This window comes from Rhinoderma darwinii, chromosome 10 (genome assembly GCF_050947455.1).
Source record: "Rhinoderma darwinii isolate aRhiDar2 chromosome 10, aRhiDar2.hap1, whole genome shotgun sequence".
Lineage (NCBI taxonomy): Eukaryota > Metazoa > Chordata > Amphibia > Anura > Rhinodermatidae > Rhinoderma > Rhinoderma darwinii.
In genome coordinates this window covers 21,062,330-21,089,380 of record NC_134696.1, presented here as the reverse complement: position 1 = coordinate 21,089,380, position 27,051 = coordinate 21,062,330, and the positions used below count along the sequence as shown (strand labels likewise).

Sequence of the window (27,051 nt, the reverse complement as noted above, 5' to 3'; positions counted from 1 at the left end):
CCGTCGCATAGCAACGCTTCCGCAATTACGGACGGCTACGGAAACCTACGTAGCCGTCCACTATTTTGGACAAGAATAGGACATGTTCTATATTTTTCAGATCATTACTACGGCACGGACATACATCCGTAAATATACGGAAAGGTGTCCATGGGCAATAGAAATGAATGAGTCCGCAATTTCACCTGAAATTACGGATAAAAACTACGGTCGGGTGCATGTGGCCTAAGGCCCTCTGCAGATGCTGCTGATTTTGATGCATAAATTTCTGGGACTGAAAATCCGTTCCATTGATCTGAATGGGGTTGTTTCTGCGGCAAGAACAATCTGTAACAAAATCTGCAGCAGGTGCAGGTGCAGGGGGCCTAAGTGATGGTGGCATTTTAGCTATGTATATATCGTTTTTAATCACCTCCATACATATAAGTTGCGATTTTGCTGCAGGTTTGGCTCCTTTGATAAGGTGTGAGCAGTAGTAACACAAGTGCCAATCATCCCGCAAACTCCTATTTGCATCCTTTACATTTAGGTCCATGTTCTTTGGTCGCAGTCACTTACGTCAGTAGCTTCCAGGAATACATTACACTGCGAGTGACCATATTTAAAGATCAATGAAACCTGAACTGTGTTCATATAACCAGGCAGGACCTGACTGTCTGGAGGCAGCGCTGTCATAATTCCTTATTATACAGGAGACGTCTTGTCAGTTGTGCAGCTTGTAGGACCCGGTGACACGCCGGGAGAGATTCCGGCTGCCTGCACAAAATTCTGCTCCTGCTGCTCAGCTTTTGCGTTGAGTCCCTTGAAGTTATATGCAGATTTATTACAGTCCTATAGTCATTTGTACTTTCAAGCCATGTTCACACATGCGTTTTCTGTGTTATATTTATGTGAGCATGTCTAATTTAGGTCCAACGTTTTGTGCTTAACTTCTTCATATATGTTTATAGCGTCAGAGCTCCATTTTTCTGATACAGAGGTTAAATCTTTTACATCGCCTTAAGAGTTAATGATATAATTTTGTCTGCCGGCAGCCACCACTAGGGGGAACCTACTGCATACTGCTTTATTATTTAGTTTAATGTATATGCAGTATGCTCCCCCTAGTGGTGGCTGCAGGCATCCACAATTGTAATATTTAATTCTACAGCTACGCAGCGGATTTGAGAAATTTGTTTAAATAAAACTAATTTGAGCTCTTGCTTTAGTGATGAGCTGTAATATATAATTCGATAAAAGTAAAATGGAATTTATTCATAGGAAGGTTCCCTTTAGATCAGATTAAAAATAAAAACAATGAACGGGCGGGCACAATTGTATCTATTAAATTATTTCCCAGAGTACCAATAGGGGAACATAAATAATAGGCTCCACCCCTTGACTCCTTAGAATCGGTGGTATATTTCTTTCCTGGTAGTCAGAACTGCAGGAAGGTGTCATGTGACCAGTCTTGGTTGTGGATGACTCCGAGGGCATATGTGCCAAGCTCTTTTACTGATCCTATATTGGCACTTGGAAGCCTTATGGGGGCATTGATAGGGCAACTATAAGTGCATTACAAAGGGGTGAGATCTGGAGACAGTCTTCCTTCAAAACGGCCGTCTATTTTAGAAAACGTGTTTTTTGGAACTTCCCCTATTCAGGACCCTCCTCTATTAGCCAGATCAGAGAGCAGCTACCAAGAGTGTCACACGGTTTGGAGGACCCAGGGTATCTATGCGTTACATAAGCAGCTCATTGATTTCCATGTGTAATTCTTTATTTCCCCTGTTGAGGCGCTGCAGGGAAACTGAACATGCGCGGCTGGGCTCCCTCAGACTGCAGATGGGCGTCCCAGCGGCGGGACACCCTGTGATATCCTTATCAAGGGACCCATCTGAAAGGAAGAGACTGTCAAAAGAGGACAACCCCTTTACGTCCAACGTTATGGCTTCTTTAAAGCCCTACTAAAGTCTTGTCTATGTAGCCGATCACTACGTGGTGCCGCGTTTTATTGGTATGAGTTGCTCTGCGTTGGGTTATTTCAATGTCTGATGTCTCTAACACAACTGGTAACAAATGCTCCGCTAGTGGCACAATATCTGTGTATTCTGGAAAGAGGATTAGCACAATGAGAACAGAATAGATTTTTTTTATTTTATTTTTTTTGATCGACCATCTGCTGACACTGATGCAGGGGATTTATTGCTGGTAGAAACCCAAATATTTGGTAGCAAATTGAAAATCTGTTTCCATGGAAATACTTTGCCAATTAAGTATATATGTTGTGAAATAAGCACGCTTCATTTTCAGCCATGAACTGACTGTGTCCTTATAAACCCAAAGCGCGTCAATCCATCTGTAAATCCGTAGTCTGCAACCTGTGCAAATCCAACCGGGGGAAAACTACAACTCCCAGCATGCCCTCTCAGATTGCGGCTATCAAGACATGCTGGCAGCGCTGGAGTAAGGGCTTGTCCACACTTAACGGAATTGCTGCGTATTTTCTATCCGGAATTGCAGACGGAAAAAACGCAGCAGAATACAGTAGCAGCAGAGTGGGTGGGATTTAACAAATCTCATACACGCGCTGCATAAAAATTCCGACCAGAAAATGACCTGCGGTGCGTATTTTTCGTACCGCAGCATGTCAATTCTTGCTGTGGAAAGTGGACTGAAATGCTGCGTTTTTCTGGGGAGATATCACCATTTCCCAACATTGAGAAAAACGCAGCAAAATCTGCACCATTTTCTGCAGTAAAAAATGCAGGAGACGGTGCATTTTTTCTGCTACTTTTAAAGGAATTGCCGAGAAATTTTCTGCAGCCATTCCGTTACGTGTGGACAAGCCCTAATAATTTGCAGAGAACCTTAAATATTTATTTTTAGTTTAAAGGATTTTCCCATCGTCTACATTTATCGTACCCTCACCTGGCTGTTTACATATGTCCCTTTCACTAGAATGCCACTTCTGCCAGGAATAGGGAACCAGCACCCACATTGGAAGTCCCAGCAGTTAGAACCCCCCCAACGATCAGACGTTTATTGTATATTCTATTGATCTGTCGTAAATATCAACAGGCAAACCTCATTGGGTGCTCCCACAGGTGCAGTGTTTGTTACAGTGTATTTTCTTCCAATAAACCATGCAACTGTGTGAGCAGCACACGATCAGAACAAGTTTTGAGGCAATGGAGGTGAGAAAATGCAGCACCTGCTGGTCAGGGGTGGGCTGAATTGCTGCATGTGGCAGGTAAGAGCGGGACTCCTGAGCGCCTGGGACATGTGAGAGTGGGGGAGTTCTTTAACCAGTTCTCGTTAATGCAGAATATGTAATGTACACATCTCTGAAATGTCTAGGGGTAAACACTTGTAGGGACTGATGTAAGCAAGTCTGGCAGGTAATCGGACAGGATGGACTCTCCCATGGGAAGAAATATCAATGCTGGCATCTGAAATCCTAATGGCACCACTTACTGAGTAACCTTAATGTATGGTTGTATTATCACAGTGCAGAGGAGATCAGAAACAAAACATAAACATCCGCTGTGTAATTTGTGCATAAAACATTAAAAAGTACCTGGTACAGGGAGCAGCAGGGTGTGCCTGCTGAGTGGCCCTCCAAAGTCCTGATGATGGAGAGGACCATTATATTACAGTATTATAGTAGTTATATTCTTGTATATAGTGGGTAGTATTATAGTAGTTATATTCTTGTATATAGGAGCAGTATTATAGTAGTTATATTCTTGTATATAGGGGGCAGTATTATAGTCGTTATATTCTTGTATATAGGGGGCAGTATTATAGTCGTTATATTCTTGTATATAGGGGGCAGTATTCTAGTAGTTATATTCTTGTATATAGGGGGCAGTATTATAGTAGTTATATTCTTGTACATAGGTGGCAGTATTATAGTAGTTATATTCTTGTATATAGGAGCAGTATTATAGTTGTTATATTCTTGTATATAGGGGCAGTATTATAGTCGTTATATTCTTCTGCATAGGGGGCAGTATTACAGTAGTTATATTCTTGTACATAGTGGGCAGTATTGTGGTAGTTATATTCTTGTATATAGGAGCAGTATTATAGTAGTTATATTCTTGTATATAGGGGGCAGTATTATAGTAGTTATATTCTTGTACATAGGGGGCAGTATTGTAGTAGTTATATTCCTGTATATAGGAGCAGTATTATAGTAGTTATATTCTTGTATATTGGGGCAGTATTATAGTAGTTATATTCTTGTATATAAGGGGCAGTATTATAGTAGTTATATTCTTGTATATAGGGGCAGTATTATAGTCGTTATATTCTTCTGCATAGGGGGCAGTATTATAGTAGTTATATTCTTGTATATAGGGGGCAGTATTATAGTAGTTATATTCTTGTACATAGGAGCGCTATTATAGTAGTTATATTCTTGTATATAGGGGGCAGTATTATAGTAGTTATATTCTTGTATATAGGAGCAGTATTATAGTAGTTATATTCTTGTATATAGGGGGCAGTATTATAGTAGTTATATTCTTGTATATAGGGGGCAGTATTATAGTAGGTTTATTCTTGTATATAGGGGGCAGTATTATAGTAGTTATATTCTTGTATATAGGGGGCAGTATTATAGTAGTTATATTCTTGTATATAGGGGGCAGTATTATAGTCGTTATATTCTTGTATATAGGGGGCAGTATTATAGTAGTTATATTCTTGTACATAGGTGGCAGTATTATAGTAGGTATATTCTTGTACATAGTGGGCAGTATTGTAGTAGTTATATTCTTGTATATAGGGGGCAGTATTATAGTAGTTATATTCTTCTACATAGGGGGCAGTATTATAGTAGTTATATTCTTGTATATAGGAGGCAGTATTATAGTAGTTATATTCTTGTATATAGGGGGCAGTATTATAGTAGTTATATTCTTGTATATAGGGGGCAGTATTATAGTAGTTATATTCTTCTACATAGGGGGCAGTATTATAGTAGTTATATTCTTGTATATAGGAGGCAGTATTATAGTAGTTATATTCTTGTATATAGGGGCAGTATTATAGTAGTTATATTCTTGTATATAGAGGGCAGTATTATAGTAGTTATATTCTTGTATATAGGAGGCAGTATTATAGTAGTTATATTCTTGTATATAGGGGGCAGTATTATAGTAGTTATATTCTTGTATATAGGGCAGTATTATAGCAGTTATATTCTTGTATATAGGGGACAGTATTATAGTAGTTATATTCTTGTATATAGGGCAGTATTATAGCAGTTATATTCTTGTATATAGGGGACAGTTTTATAGTAGTTATATTCTTGTATATAGGGGCAGTATTATAGTAGTTATATTCTTGTATATAGGGGGCAGTATTATAGTAGTTATATTCTTCTACATAGGGGGCAGTATTATAGTAGTTATATTCTTGTATATAGGAGCAGTATTATAGTAGTTATATTCTTGTACATAGGGGGCAGTATTATAGTAGTTATATTCTTGTATATAGGAGGCAGTATTATAGTAGTTATATTCTTGTATATAGGAGGCAGTATTATAGTAGTTATATTCTTGTATATAGGAGCAGTATTATAGTAGTTATATTCTTGTACATAGGGGGCAGTATTATAGTAGTTATATTCTTGTACATAGGGGGCAGTATCCTAGTAGTTATTCTCTGGGGGCAGTATTATAGTAATTAGTACTGATGGATCAGAACAATGGAAACCCGAATGTAGATTATAACAGGCCCTTATTCTGCAGAGGATTACCGTGATCACAGGAGAAAGCTCCTCCAGAAATAAAGTAAATAAGAAATCTGTGCTCCAACTTGATGGTAGGGGCATCCAGATGAAAACCACGTATTTACTAAAACATATGTTAAAAATAAAGTTTCCTTTTTGACTGATCAGAACCGTTTTCCAGCAGGTCCTTCATATTCCAGTTCTGTACTCACACGGTCATCGCGCACAAGTCTACATTAACCCAATTTGCTTCCTGTCCTTCATAAGCATAATTGTATACAGCGACCCTGCCATAACCCATTCCCCAGTAGACCGTTCATGTGCTGCTACACATTGTCCATCTGGGGGTAAAGCCATGCAATTGACGTTCTCTTTGTGGCGCTCGTATCCATCATATCTGTCATATTGAATCACCACCGAGAAGAAATCTCTTGTCCTGTCATATTGACACCAACGTGCAGACTCCGTACGTGCGAGCAGCATTAAGCGGTCTCCTTTTTCTGCACCGTCCCCCCCTTTTCTTCTACCTAACCACTCCTAAATGGATTTTTAGCTGAGCACTAAAAGCCATAGACATAAAGCTTTTACCCATCATGAATATGACCAGGGAGCGATCTGCTTAAAATGCATTCCTCATTGTTTGCGCTGCAGTATTTGCACAATCTGCAGGTCTTTGCCTTTTTTCTAGTTTATATCTTTGTCTCCCTTCGGTTTCATCTTTACATCTCAGGTCTTCTCTCCAGCCGGAAAGGACGGTAAGCACTTTTTTTTTTTTATACTGCGGTCCAACTTTTTTTATTTATTTTTTCTCCCCGTTAAACTTTATTTACCAATGCACTTTAAAAGTTTATTATTCCCGGCTTCTGTACTTAGAAGATGCATTTAATTATTGGACCTTACTAGTCTGGGTTTTAGATTACGCCTGCTTTTTAATGTGCAGTTAAACAGTCCTCCGTTATTGCAACTTCTAATGTGTGTATGTAGGCAGCATGTCCTGTATACATCTGTTGTATGGATAGTAATATTTTTCAATTTTTCGCCATGGTTTGTAGTGATGACTTGCTGTACTTGGCAGTGTGGGTATCTGGCACCAGCGATCTCTGCTCTAGGGAGGTTTGAAGTCTAGTTCCCATGACTGGCACTCCAAAATATCAATTAAAAAAAAAATGGAATTTAAATATTTATATATATTTATAGCTATTTAGTAAAATAAATATATAAACAATTTTTTTGTCTCATATCCATCGTAAGGTTAGACAAATTACAGTTGTGGTGTTTTTTTTTTTTTTTGGGCTATTAGGCAGGCAAAAAACATAAGGGCAAGTGTCAAAATTCTAGGCTGATTGGCAACCGGGGCACCTAGTGATACAAAGATTTTTGGCAATTATATGTTTACAATTTAGCAAAAACGTTGGCTTTATTGCTCTATTGGTTTTCAAATAAAATATAAGGAAACTAATAATATCCTCCAGTTGTCTGTGTACGTCTCCTATGCAGACCTATATGTCTCCATGGTTACAGACTACATACAAACCCTGTGTAGTCTGATCCTGCAGTATTGTTGCCATCCAACTGTCCCCTACTTCTTGCAAACCTACATACACACTTAAATCGTTGAGTCTGATACCGAATTGGTGCCCTTCAATCAATGGAGATCTGTTACAGCAGTCAGACGTTTACAGGGGCATGATTCAAGATTTTTCTCGGTCACCAGTCTGTAATGCCACCACCCAAGCATTTATAATGGTGGAGAATTTGCATGAGTGCTTATGCAATGGAATATTTTTGGCATGTAGGCACTTCTGATGTTTTTGTGGGATCGGACCAGATGGGCTAGTCTTGTGCGCCCATGAACCTGTCGCCCGTTCTCCAGTAGTCCTTCTTTGGACAACTTTTTGAAGGTACTAACCACTGCATATGGGAAACGTCTCACAAGACCGACCGCTTTGGAGATGTTCCGACCCGGTCATCTGACAAGAGCCAAATTGTGATGTCTCTCCGAGAATACCCAGTTAATGACTTTGTGTTCCTCTGTAGTTATTTTTAAAAGATGTCAAATGGGGGTTTAGTGTTTGTGTATATCGGCCAACTTTCCTTTCTCATGTTCTGGATTAATGTAGCAAAGCCGCATTTGCTTGATGCAGTAGAGCTGAGTTTATGTTGCACAATTCATTGAGTTATCAGGATGTATCTGCGGTGTTTCTGTGTCCGTGGGTTAAAGTGCTCCCAATTCCCCCCTGATGCCTTTTAGGAATACATTTGGGACAGGAATTCACCGAGAATAACCTAGGAAAATAGGTCAGTGGTGCATGGAGGTTAAGTGTTGCGCTGGTCGTACCACAAGAGTTGCGAAGCCAAACTCCAGAGATGGCTCTTTCCCTGTTGGTAATTGCCAGTATTTATGGTTTTGACCCAGATACCATAGAGGCATGGCCAAAGATCCAGTGTGCTGCCCAAGCCCATTACCTTGGCCGAATCATAGTGGCTGGTTCGCACCAGCACCCAGGGCACATGCACCGACGCCAGCTATGCCTATGATTAGTGCATAGTAGTATTCACATTCACGGGGCCAGAGAGCCACAGGTTGGGCAGCACTGGATTCGATAAATCTACTTTGGCTATGACTATACAGCAGTTTGATTAGCCCCATTATACCCCTGAGGACGCAACGTGTGTAGCGAAACATGTCGGGGGGGCTTCTGAGTTTTTCATTTCTGTTAGGCTAGCAGTTGTACTGTAAATCTTAGTTACCGGTCATTGGCACAGCGTACCACAGCCGCTGTTTGCCACATCAGTGCATCTTTGCACTCCATCTATATACTGCGGTTTCGCTCCTCTACCTACCACATCCTGCTACCTAACACTGGCTACTTATAAACATATGTGTTATGTCCTTTATTGGAATCCTTTTTTAGACCTGCTAATAAAAGTTACATTTTAGTTTAATTCTAAACACTTATTTGATAGCTATGAACTAGGCTGTTTGTGTGCCTTGGCACAATAGTCATTCCTTGAATATACAGCAGTTTGTGCACAACTAGTAATATTCTGTGACTTGTACATTTTAGTTAGATTCCACCCCCCATCGTAGGTAGGTCACCGGTGTCACTTTAATATAATCATTTCTATTACAGATGTTGCAAGACCAAGATATTCATAAAGCCCTAACCTTGTTGAGGTGGTAAAATAACCTTGAACCCAATTAAACCTAAAGAATTCATCTATATAAAAAGTTAAGTCACTGTGTACATACATTACATTACGTATCCTGTATTATACTCCAGAGCTGTACTCCCCATTCTGCTGGTGGAGTCACTGTGCACATACGTTACATTACTTATCCTGTACTGATCCTGAGTTACATCCTGTATTATACTCCAGAGCTGCACTCACTATTCTGCTGGTGGAGTCACTGTGCACATACGTTACATTACTTATCCTGTACTGATCCTGAGTTACATCCTGTATTATACTCCAGAGCTGCACTCACTATTCTGCTGGTGGAGTCACTGTGCACATACGTTACATTACTTATCCTGTACTGATCCTGAGTTACATCCTGTATTATACTCCAGAGCTGCACTCACTATTCTGCTGGTGGAGTCACTGTGTAAATACATTACATTACTTATCCTGTACTGATCCTGAGTTACATCCTGTATTATACTCCAGAGCTGTACTCACTATTCTGCTGCTGGAATCACTGTGTGCATGCATTACATTACTCATCCTGTACTGATGCTTAGTGACATCCTGTATTATATTCCAGAGCTGCACTCACTATTCTGCTGGTGGAGTCACTGTGTACATACATTACATTACTTATCCTGTACTAATCCTGAGTTACATCCTGTATTATACTCCAGAGCTGCACTCACTATTCTACTGGTGGAGTCACTGTGTACATGCATTACTTATCCTGTACTGATCCTGAGTTATATCCTGTATTATACTCCAGAGCTGCACTCACTATTCTGCTAGTGTAGTCACTGTGTATATACATTACATTACTTATCCTGTGCTGATCCTGAGTTACATCCTGTATTATACTCCAGAGCTGCACTCACTATTCTGCTTGTGGAGTCACTGTGTACATACATTACTTATCCTGTACTGATCCTGAGTTACATCCTGTATTATACTCCAGAGCTGCACTCACTATTCTGCTTGTGGAGTCACTGTGTACATACATTACTTATCCTATACTGATCCTGAGTTACTGCCTGTATTATACTCCAGATCTGCACTCCCTATTCTGCTGGTGGAGTCACTGTGCACATACATTACATTAATTATCCTGTACTGATCCTGAGTTACATCCTGTATTATACTCCAGAGCTGCACTCACTATTCTGCTGGTGGAGTCACTGTGTACATACATTACATTACTTATCTTGTACTGATCCTGAGTTACATCCTGTATTATACTCCAGAGCTGCACTCACTATTCTGCTGGTGGAGTCACTGTGTACATTTATTACATTACTTATCTTGTACTGATACAGGCTGTAACTCAGGATCCGTACAAGATAAATGTCATGTATTTGCAAAGTGACCTAACTCTTTATTCAGAATATATTTATGTGCAATCTGTAAAATGGTGCAAAACTGTGGCTTTCTTTTGTGAAGTTGGTAAAAATTATATTTACCTATTTATCAGTACCATTATCAGTCTCTGGGAAAGCTGTGTGACCGTTATATGAATGGATTTACAGGGGGTCATTATCCCAAATTTCTCAAAATTCTTGAAAGGTAAATTGTCATAGTAATACAGTTGTACAGGAGAGTCGCTGCTTATCTAGGCAGATGTGCTGTTCAGGACTCTGGGAAAGTATTTGTCAAATCTATTGAAAAAAATAACAAATTGTGGATGGATATACACTTCACTAGTCCACATTTTCTTACAATGTGTCATCCGGCCATAGGAGCATTACACAAGGCAAAGAAACCTCCGGTGTTTCTATAATAATTACTTTATAGATATTAACCCCCGCACAACTGTTCTGCTTCTTACTCCGGATCCTGAGAAGAGCTGCTGTAAGGGGATATTGGTTGTGGTCAGTAGGACCAGATTTCAGATTGACCTTGTAATATATTGAGGTCAGTCAGTAGGCTTGCGGTCTTTTGAAAGCCGTAATAGAGGGATAAATTACATTGAAGTGAGATGTCTGCACAGTGGTAGATGGATCGTTATGAGACACGAGAATGGGCAGATATTAGATACAAGAGAGATCTTATAGTTTATGCAGCAGAAAATATCATGGTTGTCGGCAGCACATCTCCATGTGTAGACTGGGAGACGTGCTGCCAACGTGATGGGAATGTATGCGGACGAGCGATCGGATCAACATCCGGTCATCCCCATCCATTACTGATCATAGCTCCTTGTGAAAGTAGCAAACGAGCGCCGATCAGCGAGCTGTCTCATTGATTGGAGCTCGTTTTTACGGCCGAGATAGATTTGATTATTTGCATTGTGATCCTTTCTGTCACATGCACGCACGATCCGCTCTGAGCCCAGCCGTCAATCCGCTGGACTGACGGATTCGGGTTAAAGCACTGAGATGCAGCTTCTATGCAAAGTGGTTGCATAGAAGCTGCGTCTCAAAAACAATGTAACATTTTTAATACAGATAATTTTTAGCCCAAGATACAAAATGACCGTAAAGGTTTCCTTAGTCTTTTAAGGAGTTTTCCCTTGTCCACTGATTGTGTGTTATTGCCGGTCAGTCCGGAGTGGAGCTGCAATACCAGACACAACCCATTTTTGGCTTTGTCGTGTCTTTTTTTTTTTTTAGTCTGTTGCCTCTAGTCTGTATAGGCTCCTAGTGATGGTCCTGGCTCGGTGTGATGGTGCCACCTTCTAAGGACTTTCTTGTCTTTAATTGAGTCTGTTGCCTCTAGACTGTATAGGCTCCTAGTCAGGGGCGGACATAGTATTGGTACAACCTGTACAGCTGCACAGGGACCCAGTAGGTAACGGGGCCCACTGTCACCTTAAAGCAGCCTTCTTCTGTCTATTAGACTGCATGTAAATGCCTGAGCTAATGAATTTTATGGCTGACAATTACTCATAGATTGTAAAGGTCCTTTTATATCAACCGGTGCAGCGAGCGCCGATCAACGAGACATCGTTGATCGGCGCTCTGTTTCTCCTATCTCGTGGAGCTATGGATGTGGACGAGCTGTCGTTATTCCGATCGCTCGTCCCCATACATTATCATCATGTCGGCAGCGCGTCTGTTTACACGCCAAGATGTGCTGCCGACAACGATAATATTTTACTTTAAAACTATACGATCAGCAGATGATTGAGCGTTTGCTCGTTCATCTGCTGATCGTTCCCCTGTAACGAGCATCTGCCTGATCGTCCTGTGTAAAACCCCCTTTAGAGAGACCCTAGGGTGTATTTTATGATGAGATATTGAAAAGCAAGGGGCCCATATTCTGTTCTTGCACAGGGACCCCCAGCTGTCTTCATCTGCCTCTGCTTCTAGTGATGATCCTGGCTCGCTTTGATGGTGCCACCTTGGAAGATATTTATAGTTGACTTTTTTTGTGTGTCTTTTTTTGGACCTCCAGTCTGTGTAGGCGACATTCTCCCTGTAGATGTGCGATAAACTTCTCACCCTTTCAGATGTAGTAATATCGCCGGCATCTTCTTCCCTTTTGGCCACGCCGAGCATCTCGTACTACAAATTAGCAAACAACGCCGTGGAAGTCAACACTTTGTAATTAGCGAGAAAATAACCCCTTTCCCTTTTTAGAGCGACAGCCTTTGTTGTGTTGTTTGAGGACAAAGCTAAACTAGGATTGCGGGTTCAGATTACATTATAAAACACTTACGGATTAAATAGCACGCCGCAAGCAGTCATTGTCCTCCAGATTTCAACAAGATCTTTTTCTAACCATTGGCTGAAAGAAAAGCTGCTGAAATTTACACTCTTCCCCTGGCGAAGGGCAAGTATCCGATCCTATCAGTGTAGTCACCTTCTCTGCAGAGAACACCGCAGGTTCGCCAAGATAAGACGGCGCAGGAAATCTGGCGTTCTTCCGTCTGGTAAGTGACAGCAGAAAATCTTCTCAGCTCCTTCATGAAATGTTCTCACTTCATAGGGACATATTGGGGCTGTTATTTCGGCCCTATGAGCTTTATAAGCCTGAACGTGTCCACAGAAGTTTTATTACTTTACTTTCATTATATCCGTCGGTTGTGTAATAAGCAGATTGTAGTGTATTTGGCTCGAATTTTATCATGGAGTGCAGCAGAACCCAGACCTATTACTATTATTATATATTAGTCCTATACCAGGTCATATTACATAGTGCACTATAGTCTATACTGAGAGGATGGCGCGAAGTTTTGCATTGTTGGGGTGCAATTTGTTGAATGTGTTTAGTATTTTTATTGATTCTATGTATTCTGTATATTGCGAATAAATATAATATAAATATATTACGAATAATCTGTGTGTGTGTGTATGTATGTATGTATGTACGTGCTATTGAGGCCGCCAATCCCCCGAAAATCCATGGGAGACTTGCCCCATGGTTTCCACGGTCCGTGCATGGCCCAGGAGTGTGGTTCAGACTCATAGAAAATAATGGACGCGGCCATGTGCATGGCCCGCGATTTGCGGGCGGCTGGTGGGTGACACTCCGCGGCTGGCTGACCCGAAAATCACGGCCGAGCACATGGCTACAGTCGTGTGCATGAGTCCTATGATTATGTTCACATATGCTGGAAGCGGCCCAAACATTGGCAAAAAGAAGCATGTTATTAATGCCGACGGTATTCTAAGGGCTCATTCAGACGAGCGCGTATCTCGTCCGTGTAATGGCGTTAAAACAACGGCCGTCACACAGACTCATGTATTTGAATAGGGCCGTTCACACAGCTGTTTTTTAAACGGAGCCGTGAAAAAATAGGACGTGTCCTATTTTAATTCGTGTCATGCATCCCTCCATAGACTCTAGTCTATGGGGGATCCGTGACAACGCGTCTCGCACGGGCTCACCTCGGACGTGAAAAATGTCAGTTTTTCACGTCCGAGGTTGCAGATGCTCGTGTGAATGTAGCCTTAGGCGAAGTTCACACTACCGTTGTCTCCCATTTAGGTCTCTTCCGTCAGAGGAAATCGAAACAGAAGGTAGTGCTTTTGTTTCCGATGGATTCGTTTTGCCTCCATTCGCTAGGTTTCCGTTTTTTTTTTTTTGTTTTTTTTTCACTAAAGCCGTAGTGCAGTCTGCAGCACTTTTGCTTCTGTGAAAAAAATGGAAACCTAGCGAACAGAGGCAAACGGAATCCATCTGAAACAAAAGAATTACGTTTAAAATCAACGGTAATTCAAACCATAGCGTTGTTTTCCGTTTTGATTTCCGGTCATTTCTTCCTCTGACGGAAGAGACCTAAACCGAAGACAACGGTAGTGTGAACTTAGCCTGAGCAGTTCGTTAATCCGCGGTTGAATCTCCCTTCAAAAAAAGTTTTAGGAACTTGAATCTATGGAAATTCTTTGCTTTTATTATTTATTTGCTTATTTTGAGCCACTATATCATTTTCTTTCTCTATCCATAGCTGCTTTCAAAATTATTGTGGTTGCCCCTGGAAACAGACAACCGTTTAGCTCCACCACCTTGTCAGACATGTGACTTACATGCTTATCTCTAATGCTCTGTTCACTCACTTAGCAAAAAAAACGTCTGATTTTCATGCTTTTTTTTTTTTTCAGCAACTCGCGTTTTTCGCAACGTTTTTTACGCTACATTTTTTGAAAATGAGGCGTAAAAAAAACGCCCCGTCGAAACAGAACGCCGTATTTCCCATTGAAATCAATGGGCAGATGTTTGTAGGCGTTCTACTTCCGTTTTTTTCAGCCATTTTTCAGGCCCCGAAATACGCCTGAAAACACTACGTGTGCACATACACTGTTAGGGTAACGGTCATCTGCACTCCCACAATGCAATGGTCTCTGGTAGTAGGACTGTCATCTGCACTCCCACAATGCAATGGTGTCTGGTAATAGGACTGTCATCTGCACTCCCACATTCAATGGTCTCTGGTAGTAGGACTGTCATCTGCACTCCCACAATGCAATGGTCTCTGGTGGTAGGACTATCATCTGCACTCCCACAATGCAATGGTGTCTGGTAATAGGACTGTCATCTGCACTCCCACAATGCAATGGTCTCTGGTAGTAGGACTGTCATCTGCACTCCCACAATGCAATGGTCTCTGGTAGTAGGACTGTCATCTGCACTCCCACAATGCAATGGTCTCTGGTAGTAGGAGACTTGTGGAATACTGAACTTCGCTTTGAATGTGACTGGGGAAGAAAACACGAACTTAAAATCTGTACAATCTTTAAACAGAGTATTTACGAAGTTGCTTAACGTTTTATGTAAAATTTTGTCCGTTTGCGGAGTCCCACCTTTAAAAAGCGTTGTCGTTTGTTTGTTTTTTTTTTATTAATTTTTTTCAGATACATTTTTATTGCATTCTGAGTTAAATGGATATTCCCAGAAGCGACAATTATCACCTATCCATGCTCGACTGCCACTCCATTTAAGCTCCTCCTTACTGCGGGTGGTGAGGGTGCAGTGAGACGGATCTAGGGGTGTGGAGCCCCCGTTCTCCCATCCTGATAGGTGACTATTGTTGATTCTGGGACAACCCCTTTAGTCAAGGGATGAGGATCCTGAACAGAGGACCCCTCGCTCTTAGAGTGGAGAGCGGTTACATAAAGTGTCTCTTGATCTGGAGGACCTGTACTGTCCTTTGTTATACAGATATCCCATTCATTTGAATGGGCACTGTGTAATGCCTAATTTCCCCTATGGGGGTGCTGCAGGGAAGTTAAACAGGGAGAATTTATTAAGACTGGTGTTTCAGCTGATCACTGGGGGTCCCTATTTCTCAGACTGCAAAATTCTGAACAATAAGCTCAACGGAGCAGGAAATCTGTAAATTTGCAGTAGAGAAAAGTCAATGATTTTGCAGGAATTGTTTGTAAGTTGTTTATTTTTCCCTTTCTTAATCAGTATGTGAGTGCAGCTCGCGGGGATCCTGCTGGGCATGTTTACCGCCAGAAGTCAAGATCATCAATAATTCTGCGTACGAGGCTGGCAGGAGGATCCCAGGCGAGCTCTCCATGTCACGCGGCAACCACTGCAGATACAACTTTGCTTACTTAAGACTTCTTCTAAGATGTCATTGTCAGGCAGCGTGCAGGGATGTACGGGTACGATACCTGTGCTGAACAGGAGATCCTACATTCACACGACCCGCAATACCGCCATCTTTACCTGCAAAGAAACACATACAATCCAAATATGTTAAATTATCTCCCCTAGTGCACTCAGGCTGTGTTCACATGTCGCAGTTTTGTCATGATTTGGCTGTTTTCAGAAAATTTTTCAAAACTTTTACAAAACCGCAAGATTGGAGCGCAGCCCTAGGACAGACTCTTGTTAAATTAGGGCTCATTCATATCTGCATTGGAGGCTCCAAAATACAGAAGACGACAACGCAGAATTTTCTGGTATAACAACTGGCGCTCTGACGTAGGGCTGGGCGATTGTGCCCAAAAATAAAATCCTAGCATTTTCTTTACTGTTCAATAAACTGAAAAAAATACCAAGAGAGAATGAAGATTCAATATTGCTATAATTGTACGTAACTTCACAACTTTTAACCTCTGCAAATACTTTATCAGAAATACTATTGGAAAAATGTCTATCTAATTGATTATAACTTCTGTGTTCCACGGCAGGGAACAGGTTAACAGAATCTATAATCGATGATGGGCTGCGTGCACGAACATCCCCCTCTGCCCGTCACCCCCTCAGCCGGTCTGCGATATTGCAGGCGAGAGCAGTGTTAATTGCAGCAGGGCCCGGCAGACAGCGCCGAGCGGCCACTCTGGGGCGAGATTACATTATAGTGTCTGAAGTGTGAGCAGGACCCTGTCAGTGCCGGCCCCACCATGGGGTTTGAAATAAATGACATTAAGGCCGGATTTAACGTGATTGGACCGTGAAAAACAGTCCGTGTGTCAGCTGATCAATTGTCAGTTTTTCATGTCCATTTTGCATCGGTGTCTCCACATGGATTTCTTTTGTCAGGGTTTTTTTTGTCCCAATCCCCTGAAAACACCACAGTGCCCATGTAGATAGTGCCGCAATGTCCCTGTAGGTAGTGCCACAGTGCCCATGTAGATAGGGACACAGGTCCCCCATATAGGGACAGTGCCATCCTCCATGTAGTGCCACACACCCTTGCAGATATCACCCCCGTCCCCCCTCCTTGTAGATCGCAGCACCCCAACCCATCCTTCTTGTTGATAGCGGCCACTGAAGCTGCCACTAGGGGCTGAATCCCCAGCCAGAGGTTGCCGACACTTTGACCAGGGATACAGCTCCAAGTGGGAGCTACAGTGGCGCGATCTACAAGGAAGGGGGTGCTGCGATCAACAAGTGGGGGTTGGTGGTGCGATCTACAAGGAGGTGTAGTATCTACAGGGCGGTGTGGCTATATACTAGGAGTCTCTGCTTCCCCACGGAACTGCTGTTCAGTACTGTATCATTTTGTTCAGTCCTTGTCAGACGGGGCGGACCAGGCAGGTGATGAGGCGGAGCGGGGCGGAGCTTCCTCCTGAAGCATGGCGACGCTAAAAATCTATTTAACGATTCTGTTAAAAAACAGAATAGTCAGAGGCCTTGAGGGTGAATTAATCGAATTAAATAGATTAATCGGCCAGCCTTACTCTGACGAAACCCATTAAAGTTGATGGCGCTGATGGTAGCCGTCATACGACGGAACTGGATCTGCCGGGATTTTGGTTGTTTTACTACTATGATGGAGCAGAACAATGGAAACTCCAGTGCAGGTGTGAACGAGCCGTAAGGCGGTTTTACACTGGGCGATTATCGGGCAGACAAGCATTCATAGAACTCTCGTTGCCGATAATTTCCCTGTGTAAACGGCAGCGATCAGCAGATGAGCGAGCAAACACTCATTCGTCTTCTGGTCGTATCGTTTTAAAAAAGTTAAATATTATCGTTATCTGATAATAGTGTATGAGGACGAGCGATCGGAGTAACAACCGCTCGTCCCCATCCATAGCTCCGTGTGACAGGAGCAAACGAGCGCCGATCAACGATGTCTCATTGATCGGCACTTGCTGCACCGGCCGACCGATTATAAGGGCTTTAGACTCACTAAGAAAATAAAATGAAACGGGGCGCTTCGTAAGACACGCATTGGTTAAACTTTCACCTTCGTAGAATTCAACAAATGTCTTTCAACCGTAAAGCGCTCCCATCAGGATCTGTCACCGCCGAGCTGCAGCTCGCCGTGCGGTCCACCGTTAAAGAAGATGGTCAGATGACTTGTAGAAAGGAAAGAGAAAGAAAAACCACAGGAGGGCTCCAAGTGTAGTATTTTATGCAAGAGTAAATATTTGAGCGCCTATTTTTTCCCGAGCTTTTTACACGGTCCGTTGAAAAAAATGGCTGTGTGAATAGCCCCATAGACATGCATTGATTTTTATGCAGCCGTGTGACTGCCGTTATAAAAACGTCCATCACACGGCCAATTATCCCGGTCGTCTGAATAGGGCCTTACACTCACCTTTTAGGAACACCTGTAGTCTCCTTGAGATTAAAATAGTGACCAGCATCCGTCAGACGAGGAGCGTCCAGGAGGATTCTCACTTTGCCAACCAGATCATATGACCAGATGATAAACCAATCTGACAATAAAATGAGGTCCCACCAGGATATACCGTAAATGTCCGATAGGTGCGGCGACTCGTCTGGGACTCGCACCTATTTCTAGAATGGGGGCCCTGAATCCTGTCCTATCTTGTCACGCTGTTGCTGCTCTCCGTCCACTGAGTTACAAGAGAAGCAGTCGAGCTTGCAGAGTTACGCGATTTCTGTCAATTCCATAGAAGTAAATAGGAATTACGGAATCGGCACCGCACGGAGAGCTACACTAGGATACCACGTAGCTTGCGGTTTCCGGAGCATAGGATACCACTTCTATGTGAGTTACAGAAAAAGCGTAACTCCCTGAACTCTATTTCCGTACTCCCGGCCACCTCGTAAGGCCCCATTCACACGACCGTAAAAAACCTCCGTTTTTGCGGACCGCAATTGCGGTCCGCAATAACGGACCCATTCACTTTAATTGAACACTGACACCTTTCCGTAGCACTACGGAAGGGTGTCAGTGCCGTGGAAATGTTCCGGGAATTATGGAACATGTCCGTTCTTTCGCATTTTGCGGGCCGTGCTCCCATACTTTGTATGGGAGCACGGCCCGAAAATGCGGCTGTCAGTCAGTAGCCGGCCGTGCCCGCAATGATTGCGGGCACGGTCGTGTGCATGGGGCCTGACTCAGTGGCCGGAGAGCAGAGACCTGGTAGGATGGGGTTGGGGGCATAGTTCTAGATGCTCGGCCCACAGATAGGTCCAGCACTTATCAGACTCCTATCCTGTGTATATGCCATACATTTCCGAGATGAGAATACCCCTTTAAATTATATCTATGCTCTATTCTAGATGGCACCCACTAAATGGCCTGCAGATTTAGGGGCTGGGATATATTGTGTGTTTGCAAATGGCAAGTGCCACATTCATTTAAAGGGGTATAAATTGATGGTCAGTCCTTGATAGGCCATCCATTTGTGATCGGTGGAGATCTGATTCCTGGGACCCCCACTGATCTGCAGAACTATGCGCCCCCGGTGCTCCTGTAAGCTGTGTGGCTGGTACTCCGACAACCCCCTTAAGGCCAGGACTAAAGTCAGCGGCCGTGTTGAAGTTGTATACCTCTGTATTCCAGTTGGTACGCCTGTTGCACGACATTTGTGACAATGCGGTTTATTAGTTACAACCTCTTATTGGAAAGCTTTTTACTGCAGTATTCTTTCTGCTTTACTCTGCCTCCCTCTAGTGGACCAAAAGAGAATGCAGTTGCTAATCTTCACTGAACAGAACGTGGAAAATTTAATTCCCTAATTTATTTCCTATTACAGAATTATATGAATACGGTTTTAAACGATAGAGATTAATCTACAGACCCATCTTGGCATCTTGGAGAAGATTGTGATTATAAACCAAGTCTTCCTGGATAAACCTGTCACTTTTTAAAGTAATTTTATATTTACGGATTATTGGACACATTCAAACGTTATGTCGCACACTTGTCTGATCCAGTATTTGCCGGATTAAAAGATTTCACGTTTTTTTTTTTTTTTTTTGGTCTTTTTTTTATTTCAAGTGTAAGACGTTTTGATCGCTGGGGGCCCGAGCACTGAGACCCCCACCGATCGCTAAAACTAAGCGGCAGAAGCGCTCGTGTGAGCGCAGAGCCACTTCGTACCTGTTCGGCTTTTCTCGGAAAGCCGATGTATCGGAGGACGGGCTCATAGACTCCCTATTGAGTCTGTACACCGCTACATCGGCTTTCCGAGAAAAGCTGAACAGAAAGCAAGCGGTTCAGCTCTCACATGAGCACTTCTGCCGCTTCGTTTTAGCGATCAGTTGGGGTCTCCGTGCTCGGACCCCCAGCGATCAAAACTTCTGACATGTCACTATAACATGTCAGAAGTTTGAACGTTTGGTTGCCCTTTAAGGGTGTATGTGAATCTTGGATGTGCTCCTAAGGGTTTTGCACATTTTACGTTGAACATCTGCAGTTTTTTCTCGGCTCCCCCATCCTGTGATATCTCATCTCCTCGCTTTGCTCCATTACCACATTAGAATTGTAAGATTTTTTTCTTCTTTGCTGCTGTGATTTTTATGGTTGTAAATTTCTGTATTTTGTGTCAGTTTTTAGAAGGCGACCAGCGTGTTGAGCACAGCCCCCGAAGCTGGCTCCATGTATCCGGAATCCACCACAGACTCCCCAGCTAGACTATCACTGCGACAGACGGGGTCTCCAGGAATGATTTACAGGTAGGTCTTGACATTTATGTATTTATTCTCCTTTTTTATTTAGTTTTTATCTGTTCTATTTAATTATATAATCTTGTTTTATTCATCTTATTTGCTATGGATTTTTTCCATACTTAGAGGATCTGTCGCCTCTCCTGACATGTCTGTGTTAGTAAATACTTGTGTTCCCCATGAAATAACATTTGTTGAGCATCTTTTCTTAGATCTTTGTGTTATCTTGTTATACTTGTATTCCCCATAAAATAGTAACGCTGGAGCATCTTTTCTTAGAACTCTGCATTGTGCTGTCCCTCTGTTTATTCTTCCTGGAAATGTATGAATAAATTGACAAATGGGGGTTACCTTTTCCCTTGTCAATGAGGTGTGTCCCTACAGTCTGTCACTCTCAGCACTGATTGGACAGTATCAGACTGTGTAGGGACACACCCTGTTGACAAGGGCAATGGTAACACTTGGTTTTGAATTTATTCGTATATTTTTTCCAGGAGGAATAACAGAGGGAACGGCACAATGCAAAGTTCTAAGAAAAGATGCTCCAGTATTATTGTTTTTTGGCAAACCGCAAATTTTTTACCACAAAGTTGCTGTCGCCTGATCAATTTTCCGACTTGGAAAAACTATTAGTCCATGATGGCAATTCAGATGAATGGGCGTCAATGTTAATACATGTTTTTCCTAAGGCCCTGTTCACATTGAGTTTTTTTACCACGGTTTTTGCCGTGGCAAAAAATGGCCGCAAACGCCTCCCATATGCGCTTCAATAAAAAACTGGAACAAATAAAAATCAGGACTTTTCTCAACTGTAAATAGAATCACTGCTCAAAAAGAAGCATCATGCCCTTTCTTCAGGCGTTTCTGTCTCTGACCTCCCATTGACATCAATGGGAGGCAGAGAATGCGTTTTTAGCAGCGTTTATTGCCAGTGGCGCTCAATGCGACAAGCGCGGCAAACGGTGATCAGGCAGGTCAAAGTCTGCCTCAAAATTCCAGATGGAATTTTGAGTCAGATTTTTCTGCCAACAAAAAACTCCATGTGAACAGGGCCTTAGTCCTCTAGAGCAATAGTGATGAATAGCAGCTCTTCATTTTGGCTTAGAAAGGAGGGGGGGGGGGTTCTTGAGTAGGGGACCACTACTATACTACGTCCATATACCCGAATTACCAATCGGCAAGTGCTATATTAATACTGCAGTTAGGGATTCTTGAGACAGAAGACGAGATCTCATGATCACCAATGATATCTTGCGTTTTGAGCTTGGATGCTGCCGCAGGGGATGCTGGGAGGGCACAGGATGCCGGGATACCCCTACCAGGCAGCTCGGGACTCCTTCAGGGAGAGTATATAATGAGAGAATACTTGTTCTGGAGGTATATATATATTTTTAATAACCTATATTTAGACAATTCTAAAAAGTTTTTAAGGGGCTAATGGGTTTTGAGTAACTGTCCCCCTCTCCAGGTGATGGGTGCACTTTTAAACCCCTTACCTCAAATTCTTTAAAGTGGATTTTCTCACAATTGACATTTATCGTCTCTCCACAGGAGATAAATGTCTGAACACTGGGGCCCCACAATCACTGATACAAGGGGTCCCGAGCCTCCCGTTCCTCCTCACTGCACCCCCGCGTTGAAGAGCAGAGGGCAGGCATACGCCCTGACGCTCCAATCAAAGTCTATGGGACTGGCGGAGACAGGGGTACAGCGCCATAGACACTGGATGGAGCGGCAGGGCGCATGCTTGACCACCGCTCCAGTCAATCTCCTCCTCACGGCTGGGGTTGTAGTGCGGAAGTACGGGGGACGTTAGACCCCAGTCCTAGTGATCGGTGGGTGTCCCGGTGATGGGGCCCTTAGCGATCAGACTTTGATCACCTTTTCTGTGGATAGGTAATAGATTTGGGAATCTTGAATTATGTCTGACCATGAAGTCCTGGCTAGACTTCATTTATTATAGGCTGAACACATCTCTCACGTAGACTGACGTGCGCTGTAACCGGCCAAGAGCTTTTATGTACAGCCTTGTTTTATTCTGAATATTTTCCACCCAGATCTCCAATGTATAAAATATGTACAGACCTAGAAAAGGGGCAAAATACACCATGTAACATACAGTCCCAAAGTGATGCCCGTAGACTACTGACCTATCAGTGTCCATGACGTTGTGCCCCACAGCAGTGTAACTGTAGTACCCCCAGCGTCATCTCTTCAGAAAATATATGTATATTCCAATATGAAGACTTATTAGCCCCTCTCCCCTTTATTCCCAGTACTGGCCTCATGAGGAATGGAAAAATACTGCAGCCCGTATCAGTCAGTCCACTCTAAGAGCCAATTCATATTGTAGGCGCTGGTGGGCAAACATGTAGGTACGATGGCTCCTGGGTTTTTTCCAGCCACGTTTTTCACTGAGCGACTTCCTCGTGGTTCTTATTTCACGTTTTTTAACCAACTCCACGCTAGACCATGGCAAAAAATATATAGGACATTGACGAGGCCAGAATCGACTTGGTTGTCCCATACAAAATGTGATGCTGGTCATAAAGGGGGTGTAGACTTTTGCAACCAATTTATTTTATTCCAATGCATCTAAAATAAGAAGTAAGGCAACTTTGCAAATCGTTTTGATTTAAAAAAAATCTTCTTCCGTTTTGTGTATGCAGTTCCTATGCAGACAGTAGAAGGATAGGCAAATGGAAGAAATAATGAGTGCAGGGACAGATTACACACCGGTCTTGTCTGTAACCATGACGACACATAGGTCCTCATAAGAGCTGTATGCGCAAAACAGCAGGAGAAGAAAAGCACCGAGATGAGTTTTTGTTTACTAGGGACTAATGGTTGGGATACAGAAGAGGTTTAAATAAATGCTAAATAAGCGTTGAGGGGGGAACAGTCCAGTTAGTCACGGCAAAAACCCAGATAACCGTGTGACGAATTAATTTTTTTTTCTTCATTTTCTTTCATTTGCCATTTTTTTTTAATTCTCTGCTTGCTGTCAGTTAATTTGAAAATTCTTGTTTACGTCCATTGGCTGAAAACCTCTATAGACCACCTACTTCATGAAGCTGAGGGTTTGTTACAATTGTATCTAGTCTAGACAATCTTTTTTTGAGCTACATCGCCTGGACTCCAGACTGATACATTGTCACAAACTATCAAGAGAAATGTATGCTGCTTATGTATTAAAGGGGTATTCTCATCTCGGCTACTGAGTTGTTTCTGGGCTCCGGTGACTGAGTTACGAGGTGGACAGGTTTCTCCGTAAACAGCCAAACGCATTTTGCTATGTTGTTTCCGGGAACTGAATGGGAGTCAAGGAAACCCCCTAGCAGAGCAAGTCACGCTGTGCCGCAGCTCCCGAGTTCCGGAAACCACATATCTCGCTGTTCTACACGGTCTCCGTAACTTCCGTAGGCGTTCTGGAAACATCCATAGGAAGAAGAGAAGTTGGTGTGTACAGACGGTGTAATGTCCATGATACAAAAAGCTATTTTATTAGTCACAACTTAAAGATATGTCAAAAAAAATTATCAAAATGCTTGAAAAAGCGCCCAAACGGTGCATGACCATTACTTGTATAGTTAGTATTATAGTCGGTAAAACTTTCCAAAAACAGGACGGAGCGGATCAAGAACCAAATTCAAAAAAATAAAATGCAATAACGATATTATATGAAACCTCTCAAGCAGAAGTTTACCGTTTGTTCCAAAATAAGTCAAATGCGGAACATAAAATAACATTAAAAAAAATCTACACTGTCAGGAATTCAATATCCGCAATTTATAAAGATCGGAGGAACGATCCAAAGGGTCCCAAAACGCACTTGATTGTTTACGGAAAACCCAGCCAACTCAGTGGCTGGAGACCAGCAGCAGAAGCCAGGACGGAGTGGGGTGGGGTGGGGTGGCGGGGCAGGGGGCCTCTTCTAGAAATAGGCACAGGTCCCAGAGGTGGGACCTGCATCTATCGGACAAATCTGCTCTATCCTGTGGATATGCCATAAATGTCCGTGATAGGAAAATTCCTTTAGACTCACAGAGGATTGTCTAGACTTAATACAATTGTAGCGAGATCTCCGCTGTGAGAAGTATGGGGCCTACTTGCCAACTCTTTTGAAATGGCTAGGGAGCAACCGTAAAAAGGGGAGACCTCCCGGAAGAGCCGGCAAATCTCCCAGGTCCTCTCCAAATACTCCCATCTCAAAAGTTGTCAAGTATGGTATTCAGTCTATACAGGTTTTGGCCTTGGGATGTAAACAAGAATGTTCCCATTCAAGGACAGCAAGCAGAAATCTTGAAATAGGTGAGAAACTGAAACACAAAGTTTCTGAGAAAGTTGCCGAACTTTTCACTCATACAAAGATTAAAGGGGTTTAGACTCTCTGTAGAATAGGCCATCGATGTGTACTTAATGGGGTCTCAACCCTTGGACCCGCACAATCGGCGTCCATGCAGCCGTTTCTGCTACTGTAACTCGACCCCCTTTACTTGAATGGGCTGAGCTGGGGCTTTAAAGCTCCGGTGATCACAGCTGCTCCCCTTCATTCTGCTGATCCTCGGGGTGACTGCTCCTATTGAAATAACATATTCGATTAGTAGAAAACGATACTATGTCTATGGCGAGCATTATATAGCATCAGGTATTCATGTATTGAGGGGCCAAGCTATCTGGGGTGTTTGCCAGTCGTAATAAGATCCATCAACAGAAGCTATCCTACTGTTTCCAGATATTGTAATATATATTTTTTTCTGCACTGCAAAATATTTAAAGTTGAAAAAAATAATGTAAAAAAGGCGACAAGGTAATGAAGGTTCTAGTTCACAGAAGCTAGATTGCCCAGTAAAGGTGAGGCCTGCGTTTAATACTGCTTGGTCCCGGTTTTACATGAACTATACTCTTCTGTATATAGGCGGCTGGTACCTTATATGGAGTGTGGAGTATAATAAAGAGATCTATGTCGGAGTCCTAGCTGCAAACTCTCCACTCACCCCTTCATATTCCTCCTGGATATTTCCATTTCCTCATTTTTCACTAGGTGGCGCTGTTGTACCATACAAACCAGTACAGGGAGCATGGTAAATCACCAGCGCTCAGAATAAACTTTTCAGAACTTGCAATGTGATGTATGGAATCTCTCTCTTTTCCTTCATGCTTTCCAAGTGCTCGATATGGGAGTCCCAAACGCCAACTTCAGTTTTACAGGTACTTTGGACTGTTGTGTGTGGTGTTGTTGCATTTTTTTTTCCCGCATCACCTATATTTGTATATCACTAATGCATGATTTTATTATTTAAAGGCTCTGTCCACCTTCACAACATTTTTTTTTTTGTTGTTCCTTTGCATCTAAAATGAAAAATGAAGCAACTTTGCAAGTAGTCTTAATTAGAAATATCTTATTATTTTTGTGCATATAACTCCTATGCTAATCTACGTGTCTCCATGGTAACAGACTACAAACAAACCTTGTGTAGTCAGATCCTGCAGTCACATTGACATCCATTTGTTCCTTACTACTTTCAAACCTATTAGGGCTGGATTCACACGAGCACATTACGTCCGTAATGGACGGAACGTATTTCGGCCGCAAGTCCCGGACCGAACACACTGCAGGGAGCCGGGCTCCTAGCATCATAGTTATGTACGACGCTAGGAGTCCCTGCCTCGCCGTGGAACTACTGTCCCGTACTGAAAACATGATTACAGTACGGGACGGTTGTCCGGCAGCGAAGCAGGGACTCCTAGCGTCGTACATAACTATGATGCTAGGAGCCCGGCTCCCTGCACTGAGTTCGGTCCGGGACTTGCGGCCGAAATACGTTCCGTCCATTACGGACGTAATATGGTCGTGTGAATCCAGCCTTATTGTACATTAGCAAGAAGTAGGGGACAGATGGATGTTAGTACAACTTCAGGATCAGACTACACAGGACTTGTTTGTAGTCTGGTACCATGGAGACATATAGGTCTGCATATGAGCTGTATACACAAAATGGTATTTTTAATAAAGACTATATGCAAAGTTACTCTAATTTTTTATTTTAGAAGCCTTGGAAGGAAATTAATTTGATTGCAGGGTTGGGCCATCCCTTTAAATCCAGACATCAGTGGTTTGCAGTCTTGTGGAACGATATAACGAAATAATTGTTTTGTTCTGTGTCCCTGCAGTAACCTTGACTTGTTTGTTTGACTCACTTTCATCTCTATTTATTACAATACTGTTGAGATAACTAAAATCCGTCTGGCAGAAAATAATTGCGTATTCAAAGCGATCTCTGGGGGAGCTCGGCTCTCACCTTCCCGGCAGGGGTTGTCATTTTGGTTTCCCAGACTCCTGAGTGCCATTAGCCCAATGCGTCTGTGGTTCT

At 42.6% G+C, this 27,051-nt stretch overlaps 1 protein-coding gene across 7 annotated transcripts in view; it reads left to right on the top strand.

Moving 5' to 3' along the window:
• KCNAB2 (potassium voltage-gated channel subfamily A regulatory beta subunit 2) overlaps positions 1-27,051 on the top strand; it is a 130,637-nt gene that overhangs the window by 16,427 nt on the left and 87,159 nt on the right. For 4 of the 7 annotated variants that reach the window (XM_075839473.1, XM_075839478.1, XM_075839476.1 and 1 more), the window contains exons 2-3: positions 20,561-20,686; positions 25,847-25,888. In XM_075839473.1, coding sequence (XP_075695588.1) covers positions 20,610-20,686; positions 25,847-25,888 — 119 coding nt within the window. In that variant the 5' untranslated portion in view covers positions 20,561-20,609. Of the gene's footprint in view, positions 1-19,764; positions 19,881-20,560; positions 20,687-25,846; positions 25,889-27,051 lie in introns of all 7 variants that reach the window. The other 3 variants (XM_075839477.1, XM_075839479.1, XM_075839474.1) reach the window with 2 other exon arrangements.